Consider the following 21,982-nt stretch of genomic DNA (forward strand, 5'->3'; position numbering starts at 1 on the left):
TATGATCAAAATACAGCATGTGATATTATTTATCTTGACTTTAAGAATGCTTTTGAAAGGTGCAACATGGGCATCAAACTAAAAAAGTTCAAGGTGATGTTTGTAGACATGTGCAAAATTGGCTCAGTCACAGGAAGCAGAGGGTTATGGTGCGTGGAACCTTATCATAACTGTCTGATATTAAGAATGGTGTTCCACAGGGTTCTGTGCTAGGGACGCATCCATTTTTAATATATAAATGATTTGGGTAGGAATATAAGTAAAAAGATGGATATGTTTGCAGAGAATACTAGGGAATCCATTCCTGGGAATTCGAGAATCCTGCATGTCATTTCCGGGAATCCTGGGCTCCCGGGAATGACACAGTGCAAGGGAATCTCACATGTGAACGGTTTTAGAACGACCGACACTTATTTTTAATAAAACTACTGCAATATGTTGACACCAATAAAAGACTAACCTTATCTACAAGCAGTTCATGCTGTCATATAAGTACATGTATCTAGTTCAGGGGTGCCCACACTTTTTTGACTTACGAGCTACTTTTAAAATGACCAGGTCGAAATGATCTACCTACATTAAAAATTATATATATATAATTATATTATATTATTATATAGTACGCGATACGTGTTTTGCCCTAATTCTGGGCTCATGAGGCGTACACACTCACTGGACCCCCTCTTGTGGATCGAACCTCGGACGCCAGCGTCGAAGCCTCTTTACGTTGCGCCACGGCGTGTGGTTCATTTATTTGACAGCATGTAGATCGGGTAATTACATTCATGGCATTCGTAGTCTGAATCACAATCTGATTGTATGGGTGCATGTGGGATGACATGTGTGTTAGAAGAAAAGAGATCTAAGACTGGCCACCCTGTATGTCAATCAAGTGGCAAATGCCATAGGGAGGATATATGATAGACTAACATTTAAAAGAAAAAAAAAATTTTTTTTGAATGCAACGCGATCTACCTGCACTACCTTTACAATCTACCGGTCGATCGCGATCGACGTATTGGGCACCCCTGATCTTGTTAGTTGTGGTAATAAGAGCGTAGAAAGCACACTGTGTTCAGCGTGCGGATGTCCAGGCAAGAAGTAGGCGGCGCAGTCATTAGATACTGATACACTTGTTCTAAACAACACCCACGCTTGCCGTTGCTCTGAAACACTGGTAATCGGGAGCCTGGGAATGGATTCCCTAGATGATACCATGCTAGGTGGATTGGCAGATAATCTGAAATCTGTTGAATCATTGTAGAAGGATTTGGACAGCATACAGGTTTGCTCAGATTTGTGGAAGATGAAGATTGATATCAGTAAATGTAAGGCATTACACGTAGGAAGTAAAAATATTATGTTTGAATACACAGTTAGAGGTCTGATAATGGAAAGTACACCTTATGAGAAGTAGTGGACTGTATACTAGCAACTTCTACACAGTGTTCAGAAGTCATTAGAAAGGCAAACAGAATGTTAGTTTATGTAGCATGAAGTGTAGAGTAAAGTCCAAGGAGGTTATGCTCAAGCTTTATAACACTGGTGAGTCCTCATCTGGAGTAGTGTATGTAGTTTGTCTCTAGGCTACAAAAAGGACATAACAGCACTAGAAAAAGTCCAGAGAAGAGAGACTAGACTAATTCCCAAAAAAAAGAAGCCTTTGATTTCAGTCTATAACAGCATGTGTAAAGTTTTGCTATCTGTTAAAGACATCATTGAAGGGATATAAGCAGACAAACGCTGTTGAATTATGTCTTCGTGGTATCTTGTTGTCACTTGAATTATTTGTTATTCTTTTTTTTTTATATATAAAAGCACACTTGTATCGTTATACCTTTGCAAAAGTGTTTTATATTCCAGTGACCACTTGAGTGAGATCGCCTCTGCCTCTCTTGCACACGCACACAAACTTTCAGACATGAAAGTGTCACTGTTTGAAAATGCTATGCCATTTGAACATGAGTTGTCATTTGAACATGTTTTTCTTCAATTTTTCTGTACTCCATGGCACAGCGTTGGGCACATATCTCGTTACCATGACACTGGCAGTAATTTGCCACGCTAAAGTGACTATAGCTGCAGATGGAAGTCCCATTTTACTTATGGTGCCAAGCAAAGTTTCGTTGTGGTGCAACAGTCTATTAGCCAGTGAAAGTACTATGAAGAAGCTACCTGTTGTTACTGTCCTGCCTTTGTCCAGTCCGATAGCAGTCACGGGACATTTTATCTTTGATTGCCGTTACAACAAATAGTTCTGGGCAAATATCAGCCACAGCACCTACTGTGGTCATCGCTGTTCTTGTGAAAAGAATGGAGATAAATGCCATCAACTCCGAGAGGGAAGTTCATTGTACCATGTGAACATGAGTGAGGGAATAAAACTGAATAATTAAAAAACAAGTGCTAACTTTTACAAGTAACCAAAATTTACACCAAGTGCTACAGACTTAAATCAAATATGTTTTTAGTATACTGTATTATAGTAATAATAATAACAGCAGCTCACTACTCAAAACGCAGAGCACCCGGTCTCAATCTTGGGACCTTTGGGTTATAAAGAACCTTTGCACCATTCAAGAATATGTATAAACTTCCTCTCGATTGATATTTGAGCTTGGGTTTTTAACTCCTGACAGCAACATGTAAATCAAATGCTTTTTTTTCCTTTGGTTATATTATTGAGTAAAAGCAGACGTGTTTATTTGGTATTTGGACTAAAGTCTTCACACATTATACACTTCACGTCATTATTAGTATAACATGGAAAAAAGTTTCTGCTTTAGGCATTGTGTTCAGCATTTCTTGCCTTGCATTTCCTTTAATCCTACACTTACCCAGATCTTTGTAGACACGGAACACACATGAAATGCATGTATTCTAAATAACGATATGCTGTATTATTTACCCTATACAACTCCAGGAACCTCACATGCAGATAAGGTGCCTTGGTTTGAGCTCGGAGAACGTTTTGCCCGAGCTGAGCTTTGTCAAGGTGGGGGATGGGACAGCAGGCTGCTTGTGCTGATCAACACATATACAAAACAAAAGACGTGATGGAAAGGTGCGAAGGAATTTAAGGTGGGCTGGGATTATGAGTTTTTTTCGTAGGCTTCAGGGATTCTAATGTTAAGCCAATATCACATTACATAGCTTATAGTTGGTTTTGGGATATGTCAGACTTGCTGAATGCTGTTGCTGATCTTGTCGCTGGACCATGTTAACTTAATCAACTGAATATCACTGGCTATATCACATTTACTGACTCAGTGCTGACCTTCCAGCACAGTTGAGCTTACACCTTTTTCTGACTGCCAATAGCTGTTGACTAACTGAGCTAGAGCTGTATAAAAACTTAACAGGTATGACAAGCTCAGCTGCAGTCTCTACCTTTTTTTCTTTTTCAGTTCTGTCATGGTAAGTAAAACCTGAGACATCAAATAAACACGCTTCTCTTCTGTTCGTGAGGTCCAAAATATCTACATTCCGTGGTCCTTATTGCTACATTGTATGAATTTTACTTCCAGATGACCATTTGCTGGTTGTTGCCTCTCATGCACACAAGTCTGTGCCTATAACTAAAGACAAAATCAAATCTGTTTTGATTTTATCAGAGTGAGTTGCTGGGCATGTCACATTATGCGGCTGACTTCATGAGAACACACCACCAACTGCCTTTGACTTGATAGGACTATGTAAATGAAGTGAACGAATGAAAACTGCTGGAACAGTCACGTAATGTGACATAGCCTTTCACTAGCTTGTTCAGTACAGAAGGTGGTGCGGAAATGGCACTGGTAGCAAGGGTGAAAGGTACATTGAAACCATGGCCAAAAGGGCAGAACATAAAGTAAAGGATCAAAAGAACAGAGATGAGAATGATTTGTTTAAATGTGTGGAGTGTCATAAAGTGAAAAGAACATGAATGCTGACTTAAGAGAAATTACTTGATTTGAAGGTGAGTAGGTTTTGTGCTGAAGACCAACAGACTGAGGTGATTTAGACATGAGAAGCAAAAGGCAGAGGATGTTAGGGTGATAAGGTACATGAAGATGAAGATAAAGGGGATGAAGCCCAATAGGAAAGCTAACAATGATTTGGTTGGAGATGCTCTCAGAAAATATAAGTCTGAGTATGGGCTCACCCCAAAGGATGTACTATAGTGGTTTGGTTTCTTTCCTTTTTTATGTATTTACTTTTTTAATAAATGGATTATGGTACTGTATCCATAAACTGTGGCTTAAACTTTTAAGTTATTTTTCCCAATGTTGAAGCATTACATCTCTGCTACTTTGTTTTTTATTGACTATATATTTGTAAATGTGTGCTAGCTCTAGACTTAAAAAAATAATGTGAAATGCAGTTAATAGAATGTGTTAGCAATAAATATGCTTTGTATAACTTATTATATTCTTGTCAGAAATTAAGTAAAGTGAAATTCTTTCCGAACCAGCCAGATCTTCCAAGTATTTAATGTGTAATTGCTGAAATTGGTAACACACAATTTCTTTTGTATTGCAGTGCCTCCACAGTTTATAAAGCGCCCGAATAACATCTATGCTCATGAATCTATGGACATTGTGTTTGAGTGTGAAGTCAGTGGTGTTCCCTCTCCTTCTGTCAAGTGGGTCAAAAATGGAGATGCTGTTATCCCCAGTGATTACTTCAAAATTATTGTAAGTGACCTTTTTCTAATTTAAACTTTAAATGCTGAGTGAAATGATTATAATGACATGGCACTTGACAGGTAAAATCAGCTTTCATTTACTGATTTAGCTGCTGTGTCTTTTTTGTAACAACAAACTGTCAAATCAATCTTTGTGAACAAGGCAGTTTGTAGTTGAGCAAAATTGACAGCACTGTTTCTGAGATGCTTACTTTTCTGACCTTTTTTCATTTATTTAAGTTGCTTTAGTGTTGTATGTCACAAAAACAGTGGCATTTAATTTTCACACATGACCTCTATAAAGCAAGGAAATATGTAATTCATATGCTTATTACTAGTGATACGTATAATAACTTCCATTTCACAACAGAAAATTTAACATAAAAGATTCAATCCAGTAATAAAATATGCTTTTCAGGTGTTCTTTATTATTGACTTTGACACTGTAAAATCAAGGACCACTGGTCATCATATAACAGCTCAGTTCACACAAGTCGTCAAACCATAGAAGCCAAAAGCAGCCAGCTGAAGACAGCTGTATTATTTACGATTCAGGACCAAGTGACTAGCAGCTAGGTGTCACAATGACATGACTGGTAGAGTAGCAAAGGCAGGCAGAGCTAGTTGTACACTGCACCTGGGGATTTTACAGTCTGGAGCATGTTAACACTTTGAATGTGAGGGTCCGAATTAACTAGTCTCTCATTGAGTCTGTCAAGCCATGACATACGAGAAAACCAGTATCTCAAAAAGCTGCCATTTAATGGGTAACAATAGAAATTATTGGTCTTGTCCACTGTTTGGAGATTAACTTTTAGGGGGGAGCTCCATTAGTAGTGGTGATGTTTTAACCCTTGTTTTATATATCATTTCATGATATTCTGTATATATTCATCCTGACGGGGATATAATAATATTTCATGCAATTACAAATGTACATGATGTGCAAACAAAGGGCTCAAAAGGAAAAATATAAGGCAGCAAAAAACCCGTCAAAGTCTAAACCAGCCTCAAGTTCACAGTACGGCCTCTCAGAGACTGACCTGGAACAGACCAATGAAGGTACAGACCTGCCAGGACCTTACACGGCAGCATCGGCTCCAGCTGAGACCATTAGTGGGAGCAAAACTGCGAGAGACGCGGGCAAGGAGTATTTGTTGACTTCAGGAGCCAAGCATGGCCTTTTCATCCCCATTGTCAACTTCAGCTAATTCCCCCCACAAGTCTGCAACATCATCCCCTACTTAACTCACAACTCCCCCTACAGAGATCAGAGAAGATCGAAACGCACTCTCTGAACTGAAGGTAATGATCGCCGGCGATCAGTAACATAAATGATATAAGGCGAGATGCAAAGAAAAAAATAAAGAAATAAAGAATGAAGGTAAGGTCCTAAATGAAAAAAATGAGAAACTACATCAAGATATGAAAGACCTGGAACGACATTTAAGTACTAAGTTTACTATAACTTATACAGGAATGCTGTAAAAAATTGATTAAAAAATACCGGAAAATACAAGTAAGTTAGAGAGTAAAAATTAAAGTACTTGCTGTTTAGCTTGAAGATTTTAAGAAAACATTCATAAAACCATTTACTCAGATCGTTGTAGACACAGAACACACTTGAAATGTATGTATCCTAAATAACAATATATTATTTACCCTATACAAGTCCAGAAGCCTAACTCCCAGATAAAGAGACTTCAGCTGTGTGAATTTTGTGTCTAACAGTGCTAATTGGCATATCTGCAAAACAAAGATTCAAATGAGGAGGTGTGAGGGAATTTACGGAGACCTGGCATTACAAATATTTTCATATGCTTCAGGGATTCTACTGTTAAGCAAGTTAAGATGCAGAAGAAAAATAATATAATAATATATATATACTGCTCAAAAGAATTAAAGGAACACTTTTTAATCAGAGTATAGCATAAAGTCAATGAAACTTATGGGATATTAATCTGGTCAGTTAAGTAGCAGAGGGGGTTGTTAATCAGTTTCAGCTGCTGTGGTGTTAATGAAATTAACAACAGATGCACTAGAGGGGCAACAATGAGATGACCCCCAAAACAGGAATGGTTTAACAGGTGGAGGCCACTGACATTTTTCCCTCCTCATCTTTTCTGACTGTTTCTTCACTAGTTTTGCATTTGGCTACAGTCAGTGTCACTACTGGTAGCATGAGGCGATACCTGGACCCTACAGAGGTTGCACAGGTAGTCCAACTTCTCCAGGATGGCACATCAATATGTGTCATTGCCAGAAGGTTTGCTGTGTCTCCCTGCACAGTCTCAAGGGCATGGAGGAGATTCTAGGAGACAAGCAGTTACTCTAGGAGAGCTGGAGAGGGCCATAGAAGGTCCATAACCCATCAGCAGGACCAGTATCTGCTCCTTTGGGCAAGGAGGAACAGGATGAGCACTTGCAGAGCCCTACAAAATGACCTCCAGCAGGCCACTGGTGTGAATGTCTCTGACCAAACAACCAGAAAGACTTCATGAGGGTGACCCAAGGGCCCCATGTCCTCTAATGGGCCCTGAGCTCACTGCCCAGCAGCATGCAGCTCGATTGGCATTCGCCATAGAATACCAGAATTGGCAGATGCACCACTGGTGCCCTGTGCTTTTACAGATGAGAGCAGGTTCACCCTGAGCATGTGACAGAAGTGAAAGGGTCTGGAGAAGCCATGGAGAACATTATGCTGCCTGTAACATCATTCAGCATGAGCAGTTTGGTGGTGGGTTAATGATTGTCTGGGGAGGCATATCCATGGAGGGTCACACAGACCGCTACAGGCTTGACAAAGGCACCTTGGCTGCCATTAGGTATCAGGATGAAATCCTTGGACCCATTGTCAGACCCTATGCTGGTACAGTGGCTCCTGGTGCACGCAATTCCTGGCCTCATGTGGTGAGAGTATGCAGGCAGTTCCTGGAGGATGAAGGAATTGATACCATTGACTGGCCACCACACTTTCCTGACCTAAATCCAATAGAACACCTCTGGGACATTATGTTTTGGTCCATCCAATGCCACCAGGTTGCACCTCAGACTGTCCAGGAGCTCAGTGATGCCCTGGTCCAGATCTGGGAGGAGATCCCCACAACACCATCTGTCATCTCATTAGAAGCATGCACCGATGTTGTCAGGCATGTATACAAGAACACAGGGGCCATACAAAGTGCTGCGTACAATTTTGAGTTGCTGCAATTAAATTTTGGTAAAATGGACTAGCCTGCCACATAATTTTTTCACTCTGATTTTTGGGGCATCTTTGAATTCAGGGCTCTGTAGGTTGATCATTTTCATTTCCATCAAACGATGTGGCATCCTTTCATTCCTAACACATTACCCAGTTTATATCACTATAGATATCCAGGAAGATTTCTTTTTCCCATTGAGATCTGATGTGTTTTCAAAGTGTTCCTTTAATTTCTTTTGAGCAGTTTACATACAGTATATACCTGTGTGTGTGTGTGTATATATATGTATATATATGTATATATATGTATATATATATATATATATATATATATATATATATATATATATATATATATATATATATATATATATATATATATATATATATGAGTATGCATTTCCTTGTTTTTGGTTCTTATTTCCCACATCTTTCTTTATCTCTCTCTTTAGAACGAACATAACTTGCAGGTTTTGGGTCTAGTGAAGTCAGATGAAGGTTTTTACCAGTGTATGGCTGAAAATGATGCAGGGAATGTGCAAGCCAGTGCTCAGCTAATTATCTTGGAACATGGTGAGTAGAACTGGGTTTTCCCAAATTTAAGCTGCATACTTGATTAGTTTGTACTATGAAGTATGTGGTTTGCTTTATTTGGGCTAGGCAGCTAATGGCATCTTCTAGAATGCCCAGTCTGGTCCTTTCAATTGCTACGAGGGGTGTTCAATAATTTATCTACCTGAGCATGAAGGAAAGTAGCAAGCATGTTGAAACATGTCTCAAAGTTACTCATGCAGTGTTGTGGCTCAGTGTGAGTCTATCTTTCCAAGAGATAGGATATCTGGAAGAAAATGCTAGATTTGGAGTAACGTTCAGTGATAAAATTTCTCACAAAAGGGTAAATCCAAAGGAGGTACATGAATGCATGCCTGCAGAGTCTGCCCCAACATCCTACAAAGTAAAATTTTGGAGCAAACAGTTTAAATGGGATAAATAGTCCATTGAAGACGACCCTCACATTGGACAGCCTGTGGAAGCAACTTCCACATGAATATGCAAGAAAGTTGATTTATTTTTGTCAGTCAGACTGATTTTCCCAATAGCTGAAGAAATTAGCATCTCTCCAGGTACAGTTTGGAAAATAATTCATGAAAAGTTTGGCATATTAAAGGTCATTGCAGATTGATTCCAAGAATGCTGACGCCATGTCAAAAGGCCGAAAGGCTCCAGTACTGCCAGGAGAACTTGGGGATGCCCTGTGAAGACCAAGTCAATGTCCTGTATTTCATTGTTTAGTGACTGGAGATGAGACTTGGGTCTATCACAGAGATTCTTAGTCCAAAATGGAGTGGAAACACAAGTCATCCTCCATCCCAAAAAAGTTCAAGACTGAAAAATCTGCAGGCAACGTCATGGCAACTGTCTTCCTGCATTTTGAATGACTTTTGCTTCTGGAGTTCATGTCACACAAGACAACCTTAACTGGGGAGGGTTGCCCTCAACACGATGACCGCTTTGCGAGAGTCAATCAACAAGAAAAGATTAAGAAAACTCACAGAAGGCATGCTGCTTCTCCACAACAATGCACCGGTTCATGTGTCACGTCAATCGTTGGCTGCCATTCAAGAATGTGGGTTCCAGGAGCTGAACCATCCACCCTACAGTCCTGACCTCGCTCCCACAGATTATTTCCTATTCCGTTTTTTTTTTTTGAAGAAATCTCTCCTTGGAACAGCGGTTTTCAAGTGATCAAGACATCGAGACAGCTGTGATGTCCTGGTTTGAAAGTCAAACAGAAGATTTTTAAAATCATTGCAGGACAACTGGATGAAGTGTATGGAGCTATCAGTGGGCTTTATTGAAAAATAAAACAAAAAAAATTTGTGAAAACTCTTTACTTTCCTACTGAGGTCGGTAAATAATTGAATGCCTCTCATGAGTCTGGCATGGTGGTGAGGTAATGATGTATTGCATACAATTCTATAGTTACTCTATTAAGCGCATGTCTGTTATTCCATATCTGTGATCATTTAGTCTATTCTGTACTTTAGTATCTTTTCTATGTACTGTATGTAATCTTTAAACCAGCATAAAGTCTCTGTGTTGTAATTTCTCATTTTCGCTTTGAGCAATTAGACCATATTTTATAAGTGTTTTTACTATACTTAACAATTGATTAGGATGATGGTAAATCTGTATTCGTATTTAAATAAAAGGGTGCAAACTTTTCCACCTCAAGTTAGGTTGGATTATAATTAATATGGTAAGAATATGTTCGTTAACTGGATGCTGATTTCTTCTCTTTTTTTGCACCAGTTTTTTTAGGGTAGCATGCAAATGTTTGAGTCCATGAGACTGAACAACTTTATGTAGTTGGGAATCTCCAGGTGTTTTTTGTTTTTTTTTTAATCATATTGTGATTCAGGATTTAACTTTCTTAATGTTACAATACAATAACAATGGGTCCGACAGCTAGATTTTCTTGGCTTCAGATAGCAGAGATTCTACTTAAAGCTCATGACTTTTGCTTTATGATGAATTTGTCTTTGATGTATTTTATAATTTTAAATTGATTACATTACCAAGCGTGCCTTTTGAAAATAGAACAATTGCCATCTCTATCTATCCTACTTTGTTCTAATCTTTGTTCATATGTCTGATTGGCTCCTGAAAAATGACTTTGCTTTGAGTTTAATATTCTCTCCAGTTCATACTGTAAGTCTGTCATTTGTATTTTATGGTTAGGTATATTAAAACACATGCATACATATTTTTGCCAGTTTCATGGCAATTTTTGGGTTCAGCCAGATGGGCTGGTTGTCCCCAAACAGGTTGGGGCATTGCAGCCCAAACTTTTATGGTTAGGTGCCCTTCCTGGCACCATAATTCTTTATTATCCTGTTATGACTCGCTAAACCATTTCCTGGGTAGGAGAAGCCAATGTTTGAACATGACATTGCAGTGTATGTTGGAAAAAAATAAAAAACACAGAGGGTCAACTTGCTTTGACTAAGAAGCATAGACTTGATACAGATGCACTGTAAAAATGTATTTCTAGTTCCTGTTAAATAATGTGGAATTGAGGACTAGAATAAGGTGAAAAACCCCTGCGCGCTTGGATCAATACTAATAGGTATCAAGTACAGAAGTCAGTGATGATATAATAATATAAGTTAAATTCTTCTACCAGCAAATTTACAAAGTTTGGACGTTAAACTGGGCCAGCATCCTTTTGCCACATTTTCAACATCTTGTTCTCTATATGTCTGACAAATCAGGCCATTCTCAAGGCTCCTTTTTTAAGAAGGTGCTTATTTGGTCACTCAGCGTATGTTAATAGCATGTTCTTTGTCAAACTCTTTTTTTGTCTTTTCTCATTTAAAAAGTTTGTCTACTTAAGATCTTCCTGAAATGCATCCCACTTGCCAGTGTTTGATTATTTTTTACCAACAGTGCAGGCCCAGTGCCGCGCAGTAAGAGTTGTTTTTTCCCCCCTTGTTCTGGTATATTTTCAGTTACTCTCCTTATCCATTGCTTGTTAGTTTAGTAATCTTGCATGACAGACTTCAGTTTATTTGCCTTTCTGTGTTCTGTTCATTTCCAGTATTACCTCCCATTGTTTTGTGTGTTTTTTATTTTGAATTTTTTTTTAAATCCATTGTGGTTTTGTTTGTGTTACGTTTTTTGTTTTTTTTTTTTTTTTTGTTTTTTTAATCCCCTTCCCCTGTTGTTGGATATGTTCGCTACCACCTCTGCCCTTTGCACTTGCCAAGATGTTGCCACTCCAACAACCCCTTCCACCCTACTGATCAGTGCCACTAATGACCATGTAGCACAAGCAGCTGGCTCTGGACCAACGCCTTCAGCTCCTCGGGATGTTGTGGCATCACTGGTTTCAACTAGATTCATCAAATTAACCTGGCGCCTACCAGCTGAACCCCATGGTGACAACATTACCTACACTGTGTACTACAAGCCAGAGGGCTCCAGCAGGTATGCATTCATTCCCTTTTTGTGCTGTAAAGTTTGATATTATATATACAGTGAAACCTCGGGTCACGAACTGTAATTCGTTCCAAAATTCTGGTCGCAACCTGATTTGCTCATGACCCGAACTAATTTCCCCCGTAGGATTGTATGTAAATACAATTAATCCATTCCAGACCGTACAAACTGTATGTAAATATTTTTTTAAAGATTTTTAAGCACAAAAATAGTTAATTATACCATATAATGCATAGTGTAATAGTAAACTAAATATAAAAACATTGAATAACACTGAGAAAACCTTGAACAGAGAAAACAAACATTGCAAGAGTTCACGCTACAGCCTTATGAACCGCTCGCTGTAAACACTTTTTTTAATGAGTTTTAAGCACAGGGAAAAAAAAAGAAAATTTGAAAATCATTAATTTATACAAAAACTAACATTAAACAACCAAGAAAACTATCCTTGCATGAATGCACGTCTGACCGAGAACAATGTACAGGGAGAGACTGAACACATGTAGAAATCATCGGCGTATGAACCGGAAGGGAAACTGGCTTGTTCGTCACCTGAGTGTGTGGTCATGAACAGATGCAAAAGTTTTTTTTACGTGTTCCGAGACGTTCGTTACCTGAGGTTCTATACATATATACACATATATACACACACACACACACACAGTGGAACCTCGGTTTGCAAACATAATTCGTTCCGGAAACGTGCTCGCAATCCAAAGTACTTGTATATCAAAGCGAATTTCCCCATAAGAAATAATGGAAACTCAGATGATTCGTTCCACAACCCAAAACTATTCATATAAAAATGATTAATACAAAATATAAAGTAAAAATACATAAAACAAATTAACCTGCACTTTACCTTTAAAAAGAATCATGGCTGGTGTGAGTGAGTTTCTAAACTCATGTGGGATTCCACCCAACGGGACGATATGCAGAAGAGTATCCCAAAGCAATCGCAGTCTCCCAGCGCTGTAGCAGTTCACCGTATAAGCGCATCCAAAAAGATCGCAGACATGCTATAAGCACCTGCCATCGATGGGTGATAAAGAAACATTATAACGATCCCGCTACAATAAATATGCTCGTACGGATGTTGATTATATGAGTGAGGTACACAGACTCAGACGGAGAATAGGAGACGATTGCCCTAGAGAGAGAGAGAGAGAGAGACGGGCGCGTGAGCGAGATAAGGAGAGAGAGACTCGCGAGAGAGAGAACCATCAGCTCAGTTGTAATCACATGACGCTCAGCAAACAAAGTGTATCTGTACTACTTGTATTGCAAGACATCGCTCGTTTATCAAGGCAAAATTTATTACAAAATTTTGCTCATCTTGCAAAACACTCGTAAACCGAGGTTCCACTGTGTGTGTGTGTGTGTGTGTGTGTGTGTATATATATATATATATATATATATATATATATATATATATATATATATATATGTATATATATGTATATATATATATATATATATATATATATATATATATATATATGTATATGTATATATATATATATGTATATGTATATATATATATGTATATATATATATATATATATATATATATATATATATGTATATGTATGTATATATATGTATACTGTGTGTATATATATATATATATATATATATATATATATATATATATATATATATATATGCTTCTGAAGGCTACTGATAGAATACTATATAAACTGCACAAAAATTTGTTTTTGTAATGCCTGTTGAAAAGCGCTACTTCATGAAGGTATTCTGAAGGTTGATCTTTGACCTTGTTCCTATTATTGCATTAAGTATTATACATCTTTTTTTTTAGCACATCTTGTACTGTGATACTAATTATTCAGTAGTGCAATAAAGAACCATGTTACCTGTTGCGAACCATACTGTATATATGAAAATACAATATTCTATGTTTTTTTTGTTTCTGTTCACTTGAAATTACTTGCTTGAAAATTCAACATTTGGCATTATACACATATTTACTCACTGAACAAATTATTAGGAACACCTGTATATATACTATTTTTGTATTTCTTTTTGACTTTTTCCTCTTTTGGTCATTTCCCACTTTTGTTTCCTGCCTGAAAGGGAACGGATTGAGAATACAAGTCGACCAGGAGAGCTTCAGGTCACAATACAGAGTCTAATGCCAGAAACAAAGTATGTCTTTCGAGTTGTAGCACACAATAAGAATGGACTTGGAGAGTCTTCCACTCCTCTCAAAGTGGCCACACAACCTGAGGGTAAGCTTTTTTTATGCATTGTCATTGTAACTATTAAAATCAAATCTTCATGCTTTCATGAAGGTTCATTTTTGTTCTTGTATTATAGCAAAGAAAGAAATTAATATGAAGTATGCTTTTTGCAAGCACTGTCATATTAAAAATAAAGTACTCCAACACACTACAAAGTTAGACTGCCTGTCCAAGTCTAGTAGACGTGAGCTTTTGAAGGTGGATTTCTGTTAAATTTCAAAAAAGAGTATAAGCTAGACAGTTTAACTGAAATTGCTTATATTTGGCTGCATGGTATGTAAATTAATTGGGACAAATTACATCAAGGATGTTTCTTATTAGGCAGAAAGGTTTGACAAATTTTGACTATAGTAATACAACTTCACTTTAGTCAAATATTAAAGGGATAAATTATCACCATATATTGCAGAAATAAATAGCAATATTAAATATTTCCAAAAGTAAAAAGCCATCATATTTTGACTCAAGTGTTGTGATATCAAAACGTTGGGTCCCTGGTAACTCCTACCCCAGCCAATCAGTTTTATTGCATATTAGCAGTGAAATATAAATAGTGAGAGCTGCAAAAATTATTGTCTTAATTTCGGAGGTGCAAGTGGGAATTCAGTTCTTGGCCATGTTGCATAGTCGTATGTGTGATTTAAACCAAAATACTTGAACATCACAAAATGTGTTTTCATACATACACAGAAATCATTTTACAATACGTTACAATAATTATTTTCTCTACACTTGCATATACATCAAAATGAAATGATAAATTTGGCTTCAGCAGTAGCTGCTCCTGATACCAGATGCTAGTGACATCTGTCAGTGCATTGTTTGGTAAAGACGCCAGGGCTTCAAGGCCTATATTGAATTTGTATTTATTTAAATGTAGCACCTAAGAAAAATCACTAATGACAGTTTTCTAAAAACACAGTAGTAGCACTGATGTTTTCGAAACCAAGTGAATACCTGAATAGCATATAAAGTATTGGGGAAGCACAGGTCCATGGCTTAAGGAGCTGAGGCCCGTTTTTGAATAAATAAGTATAGGATGTGCTCGTACTGGGGAGTGGAGTAGGTGCGAGTGATCTGCTGAGAAGACGGTAGTCAGTCATTGCCTTGCTGACATGTGCAAGCGGTCTGATTGTCAACCCAGGGTGGCATTCAGCCGATCGCACCTGTATCTGCTCCCCAACCTATTAAAGGGAGTGCAGGATCAGAAAGGGTTAGGGTTAGGGTTAGAAAGGTGAGCGCCGAGAACAGAAAAGAGGTTACAGGAAAGAGAAGCAGGCAGGAAGACTGGAGAGAAAGCTGGTGCAGGTACGGAAGAGAGTGAACGAGGAGGCAGTCAGCTGTGAAGAGAGCCCCTCAAGGAAGCGGCTGGCCACTGCTCATGGGCAGTTGTGGAGGATTTCTCTAGTTGAGTAACTCAGGGAGCTGGAGTGACCAAGTGATGCAGGCTAGCTTCAGAAGTCCAGGAAGACAGCGGTGGTCAGTGAGGCTTGGACTGGGAGACCCATTGTGAGTGCCATGGTCTTTGGAGACCCGAACCTTGGGTCAGGTGTGGGAGCCCTGTTGTAGCCATAATTTCTAAGAATTATTTTAGCTGCTTGTAGTGTGACTCCTCTATAAGTAATAGCTCAACCTTCTTTAGTAGGTCTTATTTATCCAGGGTATAATAGGAATCCATGGCATCATATAATATTTGGATATGCTACCCACAGTTTAGGAATTGGAGTAGTAAGTGTTGTAATGTAAAGTTTTGTTAATATGCCCCTTTTCAAAAAATTATTATTAGTGTCCTTTTAATATTTGCATCCCTTTCTCAGAAATGAAGTACCTGTTTAATTGTCAAATCTTCCTTGTTGTTACTGGAATTGCAGTGAAGGGTTTACATTTTGTTTTACCAAATGCTGTATATAAAATATTTTTTCAGTTGTTTCTCTACTTTAAACGTTTAAGATTTGCAAAATAATATAATTAACCTAGCCACTTTTTGGTCGTCTTTGGCACGTGCATCAAGCTAGTAACAGTGTGGCTTTCAAATATAAAATTTCAATATATATTTACAGTTTGAGTTATGGCATTTGAATGTACATACACATACTGTGAATGCTCAAAATATACTGTGAAATTTGGAACTGTAGCATTTATGGCATACATAACTACTGCAATAGACTCCAGTTCCACTGTGACTTTACTCTAGATAAGCAGATTTAGCTGAAAATATTCAAAGGAGACTTATTTATATTTGTGCAGTGAATTTGAATGTTACATTTCAAAATATTTGTGGCTGTTTGGACATCACACACACGGCAATAATCTATTCTACTCAACCTCATTATTATAATTTAATTATTTAAATGATAACCTACTGTATACAGTGGTACAAAATCTCAGGGGTATCACAGAAAACAAATCATCAACAACAATGGGTAAAGTTAGTGAACCTCAGTGATGTCAAATCAGCACTGATGCACATTTGAATATGATATGTGGACATCCTGCTTGAAAATGTCAGCATTTGTCTAATATCTTTAGCAGCCACAATGTAGCTAATAATACAGCAGAATCTATACTAGGCTATATTCTAATAACATTGGTAGAAAACAATACGATTTATTTTTGTGTAGCCCAAAATCACACAAGGATGCCGCAATGGGCTTTTAACAGGCCCTGACTTTTGACAGACCCCCACCCTTGGCTCTCTAAGAAGACAAAGAAAAACTCCCAAAAAAATCCTTGTATGGAAAAAATGGAAGAAACCTCTGGAAAGGCAGTTCAAAGAGAGACCCTTTTCCAGGTAGTTTGGGTGTGCTGTGGTTGTCAAAAAAGGGGGGTAAATACAAAACACAGAACAGAGCACAAGTAATCCTCAATACAATATAAACGTATAATAGAAATATTACAAATACACAGCAGAATTAAACAGTAGATGATATTACATAAAGCAATTTGGATTTGTTCAGAGCCTTGGAGACCCCAGCTATCAAGCTGTCTCCCCATTTTGGTCATTCCACAGCTGAATCGGTGCTAGGCCAGTCAATCCAATGAAAGGACCCCTCTACCCAATGATTCCTGCTATCCTCCATCAGAGATGACTTTACCTTAGTCAGGTTAAACAACTTGGCAATAGGGCAGTCAATGGTCAATGCTGTCAAACACTATGTGTAAGTCTTAAGAACATAATTACAGTGGAGTTTGCTGCATCAGAAGATATCAGAATGTTGTTTACAGCATGCGTTCTTGCCATTTCTGTACTATGACCAGCGTGGAAACCAGACTAGAATTTCTCAAATGAATTGTGATGCATAAAGTGTAACTGAAGCTGATTGGCGACTATTTTTTTTTACCCCCAAGTATTTTAGAGAGAAAAGGTAAATGTAATATGGGTCTGCAATTAAGTATGTGTAGGTCAAGGACTGACTACTCTGGAACAGCATACTCGGCTTCTTTAATAAATTACCTTATTTGCTATAAATTGTATGGTGTTAAAGGAACTGCACACTCTATACTTACCAAGTGTTTTGAGGAAACTGACATAATACAGTATTGAGTAAGGCAGATAAAGTTTCAATGTCTTACTTTGGGTGTGTGTGTAATGTGAATGGTTGATAAATTGGGATGTTAAATCGGAGCAAATGAGTACAGTCTAAGATCATTGGAGTAAAATATTTTGATAATATGTATATTCTGCTTTGTTCACTTACAGTTCAAGTCCCTGGACCTGCGCCCAACCTGCGTGCATTTGCCACTTCCCCAACATCCATCACTGTGACCTGGGACATGCCGCTGTCAGGCAATGGAGAGATTCAGAACTATAAGCTGTATTACATGGAGAAAGGAATGGGCAATGAGCAGGTAAAAAAACAACCTGAAATAATTTTCAGTTCCTTAAAAATGTCTGTGAACAAAGCATGTCTGCTTGTTTATTTGTTAGAGAATACTCTATAAAACTCTTTTCATTCTTATGATTTAGAGTTAAATGTTTCTTTTGCAATAATAGCTGTTTTGAAAGCATGTGGCAGCTAGTTAAAGCATGGTAAAATCAGTTCATAATTTAGATTTTTTTAATGTAATAAACGGTGGGGATCCTGAGTTGATAAAAAACATACACAATATCAAGGCTAATTAATCACTTTTCAGCTGTGAAATTCTCAGTAGCTGTGTGCTAAAATGCGTGGTTTACCTACAGACCAGTGTGTGATTCAGAGTAGATGATTACAGATAAAAACAGACAGTTGACCTTTTCCTCATACGCCTGAGCCAGTGTTAATTGCCTTCATGCAGATTAAGAATGCATTTATCTATGTTTTTAAGAGTGTGCAAGTGACAGTTTTATATGTCCTTGTCAATGTCACTTGGTATAGACCATTATCTCTCCCATAATTCATGCGTGTTAGCAAATGTGATTTTTTTCTCACCTTTTCAGGCTGTAGTATGTGTATAGTTTGCAGAATTTAATAATGTCACTGAAATGTGTTGCTTACATTTTTAAAATGCGTTGTTTTGCTGTGTTGTACTAGGCATCCTTAGAGTGCTTCATTTGGTAAATCTCCCTTCCTTTGAAGAATGCACATCTAGAATTTTATTTGTCCACGCCTTTTTGTGGTCCTCTAAAAACAGCCATTTAGAGAATATTAATAGAGAATAATATATTATTTATTTACTTATTTATGTAAGAGCTTTCTTTTTTTAATTGGTGTGATTATTACAATCTTTGTTTTCTGCTGCAGGCCTAAAAACACAGGTCTTTTTGATTCTTTTGAGACTTTTTACATTTTTGTTTGTGATAGCATTATAATACTTTATGTACAGTATGTATGAATATCACTTCCCTTACAACTTGGAGAAAATGGAACAGATGGAAAAATTGCTGGCTGCTTTGGAGGGTGAAATAGTTTAATCTGTACTTTACTAAAAACAAAGAGTCTCCATTTAGTGAATTTGTTATTTTTCAATTCTAATAATAAGAAGGAAGTCTAATAGTGTACCAGAGTTTATTACATTAGACTGAACATTGATCAAGAGGGTTTCATCCTAGAAAACATTAAAGGGTTGTAAGTGGATGAAGTTCTATAAAAACACCAAAATCAAGATTCAGTAGGATGTAAGCTAGAGGTGCAAAGAGAGAGCTTGGTTTCATTTCTATTCCTGCATACATTTTGGAGTGTAAGTTAAAAGTCATAATAATAGAGGCTTATGACATATTTAGAAGAAATATTTAACATGTATATTTGTGCAGTATGCAGTTATATGAAAAACTTTGGGAACCCCTCTTAATTCTTTGGATTTTTGTTTATCATTGGCTGAGCTTTGAAAGTAGCAACTTCCTTTTAATATATGACATGCCTTATGGAAAGAGTAGTATTTCAGCAGTGACATTAAGTTTATTGGATTAACAGAAAATATGCAATATGCATCATAACAAAATTAGACGGGTACATAAATTTGGGCACCCCAACAGAGATATTACGTCAATACTTAGTTGAGCCTCCTTTTGCAAATATAACAGCCTCTAGACGCCTCCTATAGCCTTTGATGAGTGTCTGGATTCTGGATGGAGGTATTTTTGACCAGTCTTCCATACAAAATCTCTCCAGTACAGTTAATTTTGATGGCTGCTGAGCATGGGCAGCCTGCTTCAAATCATCCCATAGATTTCCGATGATATTTAAGTCAGGGGACTGTGACGGCCATTCCAGAACATTGTACTTCTCCCTCTGCATGAATACCTTTTGTAGATTTTGAACTATGTTTTGGGTCATTGTCTTGTTGGAATATCCAATCCCTGCGTAACTTCAACCTTGTGACTGATGCTTGAACATTATCCTGAAGAATTTGTTGATATTGGGTTGAATTCATCTGACCCTCAACTTTAACAAGGACACCAGTCCCTGAACTAGCCCCAACGCATGATGGAACTTCCACAAAATTTGACACTAGGTAGCAGGTGTTTTTCTTGGAATGCAGTGTTCTTCTTCCGCTATGCAAAGCGCTTTTTGTTATCAACAACAACATTTATTTGTATAGCACATTTTCATACAAACAGTAGCTCAAGTGCTTTTTATAAATTAAAGAATAGAAAAATAAAAGACACTATAAGAAAATAAAATAAGTCAACATTAATTAACATCGAATAAGAGTAAGGTTCAATGGCCAGGGGGGACAGAAAAGACAGTTATGACCAAATAACTCAATTTTTGTCTCATCAGTCCAAAGCACTTCCAAAATGAATCTGGTTTGTCTAAATGAGCATTTGCATACAACAAGCGATTCTGTTTGTGGTGTAAGTGCCTGCCATACAGATGTTTTTTGTGCAAATTGCGCTGAATTGTAGAATGATGTACAGATACACCATCTGCAGCAAGATTCTGTAACCATTCTCACAATCCTACACATATGCTACTCCTGTATTTTTCTTGGCCTGCCAGACCTGGGTTTAACAGCAAATGTGCCTGTGGCCTTCCATTTCCTGATTACATTCCTTACAGTTGAAACTGACAGTTTAAACCTCTGAGATAGCTTTTTGTAGCCTTTCCCTAAACCATGATTGTTTTCAGATCTTTTGAGAGTTGCTTTGAGGATCCCATGCTGTCACTCTTCAGAGGAGAGTCAAAGGGAAGCACAACTTTCAATTGACCACCGTAAATACCTTTTCTCATGATTGGACACACCTGTCTATGAAGTTCAAGGCTTAACAAGCTAATGCAACCAATTTGGTGTTGTAAATAATCAGTATTGAGCAGTTACATACATTCAAATCAGCAAAATTATAAGGGGACCCAAATTTTTGTACAGCCAGTTTTTCACATTTGATTTAATTTCATACAACTAAATATGCTTCACTAAAAATCTTTGTTCGGAAAACACCCCAGTACTCAGATGTTCCGAGGAAATGAAAGACATACCACTGTTATATTTTTTTTTTTTTGTTGAAAGTAGATTAAATTATTATGCAGGCTGAGAAGGGGTTCCCAAAGGTTTTCATATGACTGTATGTATTGCAAACAACTGCCTTACAAAAATTCCTATATTCAAAGAGAGCCTTTTAATACAATGAAGTTGAATTTTTACAGTTAATAAAGAAAAAGCTGGGCATTATTTTCAAATGCATACTGACGGCATTAATACCAAAACATCATCTCAGTTATTCTAAGTCCTCTTTACTGGAGGCTGGATGATTGGGGTGGGACTGGATGCTGGTTACGCATAATTCTAGTTTTTAGTTGTTCTTACAGCTGATGCTGCTTTCAGGAACTGTTCTCATGGTCTCTTGTTGAATTAGACAGTGCTGATTCCACAGGCTACAACGAGGTATAACTGTATGCTAAGTATTTTTTGTGTTATATGAATTAAAGTGCTGTCAATATTTGTGATTCAAGCACATTGAAAAATGCTTTCCTTTCAAAATAATGGTAATTGTGTGTTCATGTTAAGAAAATTCACCTAATTAAGTAGTTTTCAGGAATGTCTTAGCCTTGCAAATCTGGGGGTTTCCTCTGTGTTTATATAATTTTTTTTTTGGACTTGCACACTTTCAAGAGCATCTCAACTACGAGAAAACCTATAAGAATAATAAGAAGGAAACATAAGAGTTATTTGGGTTCCCAGCCCAGAATACTGTATCTTGTTTTAACACTGGAATTCTTGAATCCTGACCCACCTTAAATCCCTTCGTACCTTTCCATTCAGTGTCTTTTGTTTTGTAAATGTGTCGATAAGCACAAGCAGCCTGCTAACCCATCCCCCCACCACTGCAGAAAGGGTAAAAAGCTCTCCCAGCTCAATCCTTGATTATCTGGGAGTGAGGTACCTATTTGTAACACATGCATTTCATGTGTGTTTCGTGTCTGCAGA

The 21,982-nt window shown here is 37.5% G+C and overlaps 1 protein-coding gene across 7 annotated transcripts in view; it reads left to right on the forward strand.

Annotated features, from left to right (window-relative positions):
* The window catches only part of LOC120541448 (neogenin-like), a 396,809-nt gene that overhangs the window by 294,799 nt on the left and 80,028 nt on the right, over nt 1-21,982 (forward strand). For 4 of the 7 annotated variants that reach the window (XM_039773085.1, XM_039773079.1, XM_039773081.1 and 1 more), the window contains exons 6-10: nt 4,522-4,676; nt 8,321-8,441; nt 11,639-11,858; nt 13,968-14,122; nt 17,835-17,983. In XM_039773085.1, coding sequence (XP_039629019.1) covers nt 4,522-4,676; nt 8,321-8,441; nt 11,639-11,858; nt 13,968-14,122; nt 17,835-17,983 — 800 coding nt within the window. The remainder of the gene's footprint in view (nt 1-4,521; nt 4,677-8,320; nt 8,442-11,638; nt 11,859-13,967; nt 14,123-17,834; nt 17,984-21,982) is intronic. The other 3 variants (XM_039773086.1, XM_039773082.1, XM_039773083.1) reach the window with 1 other exon arrangement.

The sequence above is a fragment of the Polypterus senegalus genome, chromosome 12 (assembly GCF_016835505.1).
Source record: "Polypterus senegalus isolate Bchr_013 chromosome 12, ASM1683550v1, whole genome shotgun sequence".
In the NCBI taxonomy this organism is placed as follows: Eukaryota; Metazoa; Chordata; class Cladistia; order Polypteriformes; family Polypteridae; genus Polypterus; species Polypterus senegalus.